This window comes from Falco cherrug, chromosome 4 (genome assembly GCF_023634085.1).
Source record: "Falco cherrug isolate bFalChe1 chromosome 4, bFalChe1.pri, whole genome shotgun sequence".
In the NCBI taxonomy this organism is placed as follows: Eukaryota; Metazoa; Chordata; class Aves; order Falconiformes; family Falconidae; genus Falco; species Falco cherrug.
Genome location: NC_073700.1, coordinates 30,383,220 through 30,392,522, shown reverse-complemented (window position 1 = coordinate 30,392,522; position 9,303 = coordinate 30,383,220). Strand labels below are relative to the sequence as shown.

General features: G+C 54.3%; 1 protein-coding gene across 1 annotated transcript; it reads right to left on the bottom strand.

Annotated features, from left to right (window-relative positions):
* Positions 1-1,188: 1,188 nt before the first annotated feature.
* On the bottom strand, positions 1,189-4,936 carry LOC102046938 (galanin receptor type 1-like). Its single transcript, XM_005438231.4, has one exon. It carries the CDS (start codon positions 4,934-4,936, stop codon positions 3,608-3,610), a length of 1,329 nt encoding a protein of 442 aa, XP_005438288.2. The 3' UTR covers positions 1,189-3,607.
* Positions 4,937-9,303: the final 4,367 nt, after the last annotated feature.

Sequence of the window (9,303 nt, the reverse complement as noted above, 5' to 3'; positions counted from 1 at the left end):
AAGATTATCTCTTTTTTTCATCTCTTCAGCAGTTCACAGGCAGAAAATAAACCTGTAGCATCTTTGAGACAATACTGACAGTACAAGAGCAGATCATGGAATATTCCCAGGGAAAGTTACTGAACAGCAACTCTCTGTAAAGGGCTGTCAAGCATTGGAAGAGGCTGCCCAGGGAAGGGGTTGAGTCACCATCCCTGGAGGTATTTAAAAGACGTGTAGATGTGGCACTTAGGGACATGGTTTAGTGGTGGCCTTGGCAGTGCTGGGTTAACGGTTGGACTCAATGGTCTTGAAGGTCTTTTCTAACCTAAATGGTTCTGTGATTCTAAGTAAAGGTGTTTTAAACATCCTATTTTGGTAATATTATAAATTGCCTGTGTTTATTTGAATGGTAAAGCAGAGAAGAAAGACCCGTGGGGGAAGGAGTGGGACTGAGATGCATTAGCAGCATTGCTGTGTGAAAACGTCGTCCTAGAGACATCTAAAATTCCCATTTCCAGTCTGCCTGGGCGCATTTAAAGAGAAACACATATCCTCAACCACACACCAAGTGTGAGACATTTGGCTTGAGCTCCTTTGAGGAAACGATCTGCATTCACCAGCCAGAGCCATGTCTGCTCCTGATTCCTGCAGTGGTCAGGAGTCCCCTGAATACCTATCAAAGTACCTGCCATCCGAAACAAGGAGCCTGTGTGGCCCAGGGGACCCCCAGATCTCTTCTCGGCCCTAAATACAAAGACATTCTTTATCAGCTAGGAGGGGAAAAAAGCCACTTTCTCAGATGCTGAGGTTTCATCTCACTGGGAGCCAGCGTGAGTCACCCAGGCACTGCTGCATTACACAGACCTGTTCAGGTTAATAAAATCACTGCCAGAGCCCAGGCGGCTTGCAGGATGCTATGTGGCTTTCACATTGACGTCACTGCTTTTCATTTACCCTTGGGTGATAGTGACCAAAATTCGTTACTACCTGGCAGCCGTCGGGTAAGCCTTGCAAAATAAATCAGCATTCTCCATAGCAAACAGGTGTCTGCAGCACAAAAGGAGCCGTTCAGATCAGTGGGACAGGAAGGGATTTTTCATCAGACGAGTGAAGACATGAATGGGTCGTTGGGGTGAGGGGAATTCACAGGCAAAGAGTGATAACGGTGGGAAGCAGGGAGGGATTTCGCTGTAGAGACAGTGGAGAAGCAGGTGGCGCACGGGGGAGAGCGACCGAGGGAGACAGAGAGGAGCTGAAATGAGCAATTTGTCTTTATTACAGGAAAACAGCAACACTGAATGAAACTGGAAAATACATCTAAAAGTGTGAAGAGGAGGCGACCTTGCCTGGTGGGAGTGGCCCTTGCCACCGTGTATCTCGGTGGTCAGGAGTGCTGTGGGGCTGGAGAAAGGCAGGGGCATCAGCGTCAGGAGGGGAAGGCACAGGCACGTTCAGGAGAACACACCATCCCTGGTATTTCTGCCTCCGTGGAGGGTACAGAGACTCAGGGCAGGATCCAGGCATCAGCTATGAACTGAGAGGGAAAAAAAATAGTAATTTCTTCTGGGATACTTTAAAATGTGGATTTCTTGCACCTTCACATCATTTCAGAGCCGGGACACCACATGGGATGGAGCTGATCTGGCATCTCTGCAGTCCTTTTGTTGTGGTTTATTCAGGGCAGGGCTAAATACATTGGTCTGGGCAATGCAGGGACGTTTCAGTATTGTGTCACGTCTGGTCCGGGGGGAGGACATCTGTTCACAGGACCTGGAGTCAGTGGGCATTCAGAGCGAGCTTTTAATGCTCCTCAGCCTGGCACGTTTTGCCAGCCCTGAAAATATGCCTTGAAAGAGGAAATAAAATCTCCACAGGCTCTTCTCCGCAGCTACTAAAAGATCAGGCAGTAGGTACACTCCTATATCAACTGCAAAAATGCAGATGTTCTCATCTCCCAGCACACATAAAAGCCATTTCTCACCCAAAGTAAATCTGCGTACTTGTAATTTCTTTCTCATTCGCACAAAAAGAGAATACAAATTGTGGATGGCACTGTGTGTTAAGGAGGAATCTTTTGTTTTCCAGGCAGATTATTGTTAATGGAAAATGTTTCTGAACAATCATTACAAAGGTGGGAATACTGTCGGGTTGAACGGCTATTTTTTGCCTCTATTTTTTTGTGAGCAAAAGCTCTCTAGAAGGCAGGAGGATATTATTTGAAACTTAGACTCCCCAGAATATCATTCCCTGCTCAGTAATACAAAAAAGCCCCCCCCAGCCATCAAAACCTGAGTTCCATTAAATGTTAAATCCTCTCCCAGGAAGGCTGCTGCGTTCCTTTTGGGGCATGCTAAGAGAGTGAGCCCTGCTGCAGCGGGTGCTGGTACACAGGTAGCCACGGCACGGGCTCCTCTGGCACCAGGAGACGGTGTGCATCCGTCCTCTCCACAGCACTGGGCCAGCACAGGGAAGGGGCTGATCCCTAGTTTCATTCCAGCCTTTTGGGTCTTTGTTGCATTTTTTTTTCCTCCCACCTGTTGCCTGGTCTGATGTGTTTTCACTTAGATCTTTGGGAGAAAGGTCTCCTTTTGCTCAGTGCAATAGGATTTTCGAGCTTTAGTGGTGCCTTTCGATGCTAACATAATAAAAGTATACCATTTATTTATCAAAGCCTCCTTTAAAGGAGATGATGGAAAAAATAGGTTTTAACCTACTTCTGGTTCTCAGGAAAAGCAAGCACTTTGATTCTCTCCTTCCCAGACAAAGAGCATTGCATTAGTAGATTCTGATTTTATTAGCTATAAACCACTTTCTGTTTTTATTTTCACATGCCATTGACTTTGGTACAGACACAGCTGAACAAGGGTTGGTTTTTCAAGTGCAAATCATGTTAATAGATGCCCGGTTCTTTCCATTCTACCCACAGGAACATAGCTGCAAGAAAGCAAGCTGACGCCCAAAGAATATTTTCCTATTGCATTTCCTAAATCACCTCCAAGGCCACATTATTCCTTCTGAATTCCCACGTGTGGAATGGTGATGGTCGCTTTAGTACTTCTGGCACTGCCTCTTCACATCAGGAGAATTTATTTGTGTGGAGGAGTGAAACAATACGATCAGACAATGAAATCTCAAGTGGTAAAGTGTGTGAAATTCGCCACTGCTATTACTTTTTATGATGCGGTTTCTAGCATTTCTTCACTGCTTGCAACTACAACTGATGGATTTGGAGCGGAGAGTGCCTCTTTTACTGCTCTTTATCAGCGCAGGGTGAGCAGCCAGCCGCCAAACCGTTGCTGTATCCAAACAGTATCCCTGCATGCAGAGACGGAGCTGCGGGGAGGGCTCGCTCGTTGGGAAGTTGATCTATCTAATTATGTGACTGTTGACTGGGCAACAGGCTACACATCTAGTTGTCCCCAGTAAAAATCATTTGTCTTAAGACTTGATCTGAGTTAGAATACATCATCGTTACTTGCTTCTTTCCCTGTCTTGGTATTTTGGAACTGGTGATGGGAGAGATTAGAAGAAAGTTTTTTTCCATCATTAAAATAGCCGGTTTGGAAAGACCTCTAAAGAGTCATTAAATGCAGATGAGGGTATGCGATGCACTTCCTGAGCAGAATTACAAGGAAGTGTTCTCGCTGGAGACAGTGTTCAGAGGTGGGTGCTGGCAGGAGTTCAAGCGTCCACACTTGTTCTTGCGGCCATGACCTCCCTGACATCTCCTGCCCATGGTGGGGGTGGCGGAGGGTCCTTTCCTTGCAGACTCCATTGAACTCCGGTAAGACAGCAGCTCTGGGGCTGAGGAGCGGGTTGTCCCTTCAGACAGAGAGAAGTTAAAGAGGGAGACCATTCTTTGGTGGTATTTGCTCTTCATTTCCTTGGCTGACCTGTAGAGGTTCCCAACAAAGCAATAGCATATAGGGTTGAGGCTGGAATTGGTTAGGCCAAGCCACTGGGCAAAAGGTCTGAGCTGCAGGATCCAAGGAGAAGGAGTCACATCCTGCAAAGATTTGGGGATGTTGAAATCAATCCAGATGTCCATCAGGTAGACGGGCAGCCAGGAGATTGCAAACAGCAGGACCAAGGCCACCACCATCTGCGCGACCTTCTTCCGGATCTTCAGCCTGGAAGCCGGCAGGGATCGGTTGAGGGCAGTGCTCTCCTTCAGCCGGCTGCTGCGGCTCCACAGCCGGCGCACCGTGAGGAAGCAGATGACCATGTTGAACAGGACGGGCAGGCAGTAGAGGGCACAGAAGAGCAGAAAGTTGTAGGCTTGCTTGAGCCTCTCCTGAGGCCAGATCTCCCTGCAGATGGAGAACACCAGAGGCAAGCCCTCCACCACCCCAATCTCATCCCGTTTGTTCATGAAGATGAGGGGCATGCATATCCCCGAGGACAACAACCACACCACCAGGATGGTGCTGAGGATCCTCTTCTGGGTGAAGAAAGACCGGGCGTTGAGTGGGTTGTGCACGCTGTAGTACCGGTTCACGCTGATGACGGTCAGGCTGAGGACACTGGCGGAGACAGAAACAGCCTGGATGAAGGGCACTGCCCGGCAGAGGAAATCCCCGTACACCCAGGCTTTGTAGATAAGGTTGCCCACGGTGATGGGCATGCAGATGCACACCACCATGAGGTCGCACACCGCCAGGTTGAGGAGGAGGCTGCGGGTGGCGCTCAGGCTGGGTACCCGACTCCGGCGCTTGCGGGTGAGCACCCTGATGGACATGATGTTGCCCACGAAGCCCACCACAAAAGACACCAGGTACATCGCCGTGAGGCTGATGGTGACGGGCTCCTTCACGAAGAGGAAGAGCATCTTCTCCAGCTCTTCCCAACCCAGCTCCTGGCTCCCATTCCAGAGCCCGCCTTGGGTCTGGTTCTCCTCCTGCCAGAGCTGCAGAGGGCCGGGGGGGAGCTCGGGGGCTGGGGGGGAGGAATTCATGGCTGAGCCCCCCCGGGCACGCCGGGGAACGGGGCAGAGCCCCGTCAGCTCTTCAGCTGGAGCAGCCGCGCCTGCAAAAGAGGGTGCAGAGGGGGGCTGAGCGCCGGCCGCCAGCCGTGCCCCCCCGCACGGTGCCGGGCCGCAAATGGCTCCTCGGCAACTTAGTTGCGAGGCGGGGAGCGCCGCGGGGGGGCGGCTCCGCGGGCACCGGCCGGGCAGGCGGCGCAGCGGCCCGGGCTCCGTGCCCAGCCCCGGGGAGACGGGGGGAGAAGGGGAAGGGGAAGGGGACCACGACCCCCTCGAACCCCGGGGAGCGTCCCCGGCCGCGGCTCGCCGCGACTCCCCTCCCTTCCGGGAAAGTTGCGCGCTCCGCGGCAGCGCTGCCGGCCCCCGGTGGCGGGCTGCCCCCAGCCCCCCGGTCCCGGCCTGCCCCCAGCCCCCCGGTCCCGCCTCCCCCGACCCCCTGTCCCTCGGTCCCCCCCGGCCTCGCGGCGCGGCGGCACTCACCGGGCGGAGGCGGGCAGCGCCGGACCGGGCTCCTCCCGCGGGCGGCTCCGCCGGGCTCGGCGTGTGCGGGCAGCGCAGGGTCCGCCGCGCGCAGGCACCCGCACCCCGGCACGCGGGGCCGGCGCCCACCTGCGCGCGGCTGCCACCCGCACGGAGTGTGCGCTCCGCACACAGCGCCGCGCGCACACGCGAACGCACACGCACAGTCCCGCACAGACACAGTCCCGCACACACAACTCAGTCCCGCACACACAACTCAGTCCCGCACACACAACTCAGTCCCGCACACGCACAACCCCGCACGCACACACAGCCCCCCCACACACGCAGCCCCGCACACCCACGCAGACCCGCACACACGCACAGCCCTGCACACACAGCTCCGCACACACACAGAGCTCCGCATGCACACAGCCCCGCACACACACGCACAGCTCCCGCACACGCAGAGCTCTACACAGGCACAGCCCCGCACACACACAGCCCCGCACACACACAGCTCTACACACACAGCCCCGCACACACAGCCCCGCGCACACACACAGCCCCGCACACGCACACACAGCCCCGCACACACAGCCCCGCACACACACACACAGCCCCGCACATACACAGCCCTACACACACAGCCCCGCACACGCACGCACAGCTCCGCACGCACACAGCCCTACACATACACAGCCCCACACACGCACGCACAGCTCCGCACGCACACAGCCCTACACACACACAGCCCCGCACACGCACGCACAGCTCCGCATGCACACAGCCCTACACACACACAGCCCCACACACAGCCCCACACACGCACGCACAGACCCGCACACACACGGTCCCGCACACACACAGCCCACACACACAGCCCCACACACGCACGCACAGCCCCGCACACACACAACCCCGCACACACACAGCCCCGCACACACACAGCCCTACACACACAGCCCCGCACATACACAGCCCTACACACACAGCCCCGCACACACAGCCCCGCACACACACAGCCCCGCACACACACAGCCCTACACACACAGCCCCGCACACGCACGCTCAGCCCCGCACACACACAGCCCCGCACACACACAGCCCTACACACACAGCCCCGCACACGCACGCACAGCCCCGCAACACACACAGCCCTACACACACAGCCCCGCACACACACAGCCCTACACACACAGCCCCGCACACGCACGCACAGCCCCGCACACACACAGCCCTACACACACAGCCCCGCACATACACAGCCCTACACACACAGCCCCGCACACACGCACAGCCCTACACACACAGCCCCGCACACACACAGCCCCACACACACAGCCCCGCACACACACAGCCCCGCACACACACAGCCCCGCACACGCACGCACAGCCCCGCACACGCACGCACAGCCCCGCACACACACAGCCCCGCACACACACAGCCCCACACACACACAGCCCCCCACACACAGCCCCACACACACAGCCCCGCACACACACAGCCCCACACACACACAGCCCCACACACACAGCCCCGCACACACACAGCCCCACACACACACAGCCCCCCACACACAGCCCCGCACACACACAGCCCCGCACACGCACGCACAGCCCCGCACACGCACGCACAGCCCCGCAGAAGCCGTGCAAGGCTGAGCCGCGCCGCTCCAGGCGCCCCGAGCGGCGGGTTCCAAGTGCCCTGGCGCCCGGCCGTGGTGCTGAAGGGACAGCTCCGCCGGGGCGGGCAGGAGCGGGCAGGGAGTGGGAAGGGAGCGCGCAGGGAGCGGGCAAACGGGGGCAGGACCCGGCAGGGACCGGGCAGGTTCTGGGCTGGGACCGGGCAGAGACCGGGAGAGGACCAGACGGGCAGGGACGTTTATGAGCGTCGCCAGGCTCTCTCTGGCGTTCCCCTCTCCTTCCCCTCTCCTGGGGGCTGCCTGGGCTCAGCCACGGCAAGGCAGGGCGAGACCCAGGCACGTCACTGCTTACTTCCAGTCTGACACCAAACCCACCCTTCTGTGCTTCCCAGCAGAGGCCGGTACGCCGATGACGAACACCGCAGCAGGAATTGGTGGGAACCCACTCAAGAAGGAGCACTCCAGAAAGAAACCCAGTTTTGTGTCTTTCCTCTTAAACTGAAGGGATAGGAAGAATGAGCCATGGAGAAAGTCACTTGGAAAAAGTTGAAGGGCTTGGCTGTGGGACAAGGTTGGTTTGTAAAATGAAACTTGTGACTGGAGGTGCTTAGAGGGTGCCAGTGAATCACGGGGGCGAAATGTTTGACAAGAGAAACTGATAGCTCTGCCTGAGGTGGTTATTTTTTGTTCTTTGCCTTCTCTGAGACAGGGCAAGGTAACAAATACAGCCCAGGTGGAAGCTGTCACTGAATGGTGAATGCCCTTGATTTCAGTGGGAAATTCTCTATCTGTTTCAGTCTTTTTATGTGAAAGAAGAAAGTAAATATTTTTGGTCAGCCTTAGGTGAAATGAAAGAAACATCAGCAGTGGAGCCACATTTGGGGGCCGGAAATGTGATCAGCATATAAAGCTCTTCCGCATTAGAATGCATTTGCTTTAAGCGTGTGACTGCTTATTCCCTTATAGTTTTATGGATGTGTATTTATAGATCTTCAGAGACAAACAACTTCTACAAACTAATTATAGTGTGTTGCCCAAAGCACAAGGTACACATTATTCTATGCAGCGAAATGCATGGGTACTCTGATGGATACCTAAAATCTGCTGCAATTCCACAGCTGCTCCACAGGCAAATAGATCTGTTGCAAACAGGCAACTACAGGGGCCAGGGTCGAAACTAGCAATTGGAAATCTCCACGTACCCATCCCTTGCCAGCCAGTGCCCAGCTTCCCCAAAGCAGACATGCCATTACACACAGAAAACAACAGAGCGGAGGTGTTTAAGTCAACAGTTTTAGTAGGTTATTAACTGAATTCAAAAGAAGAGAGTGAAGAAATGTGCCAGGGCTCTTGAATATATTTTTTTTTCGGGTAGTTACCTTCCAAATGTTCAAGCTAACAAATACAGTTAACTTCTTTTTTGGTCCCCCATGCACTTTATTTATAACCTGCATGATTTACTGCTAAAGAACCTTAAAAGACTAGACTACAAAGTTGATCAGTGGTTCGATATAAGTACAATTAATCTGCTTTTGCATCCATTGACACAACTCACAAATTCCAAGTCATCTCTAACAACAAATGACAAATCTTTATGCTGTGTACAGCTGACAGAGAGGACAGGGGCATATTATAATGAGCTGATTGATTCTAACAAGTTCAAAGTCACCAGATAATGCAGGATGGGGAATCTCCAACAAAAACAAGTGCCGTACCCTTTTCACATTGGTTCCCCTCTTACGGAAGAGCTTTGGAGTGGAAGCTACATAAAGCCCACTGGAGAGAGGAGCCAGCCTTCACCAGCAAGGGTAATGGACTGGGCTGTGATCATACAGCAATGTACATCAGAAATAACCTACCAGTCTCACTGGAGTTACAGCTGCAAAGAACTGACCTGAGAGGAGGAGTGAGTCAGCCACTTTGGGGCTTTGCCAGACTCTCAGAAAAACTCATAACAGCTCCAAAACCTGCTACAGCTGCCCAAACCTGCTCTGCCCGCTGCACGTCAGAGTCCCAGGGCAGGGTAAATTTAGCTTGGCTGTCTCAGCACAACCTTCCTGCTCCCACTGCAGCACAAGCCGGGTGTTGCACAGCCACAGCCATACTCCGCCTGTCCCAGGCCCAACAGCCGGTGTAAGTTCAGGAAACCCTGAGGGTTTTCCAGCTTGTGCTGGTGAACGGGTGGACCTTGAGAGTGTGAAGGTGGAGCAATTCCCCCGGTTGTGCATTTACTTA

Coding starts and splice junctions, on each gene's coding strand:
- LOC102046938 (XM_005438231.4), bottom strand. CDS start 4,936: ATGAATTCCTCCCCCCCAGCCCCCGAGCTCCCCCCCGGCCCTCTGCAG.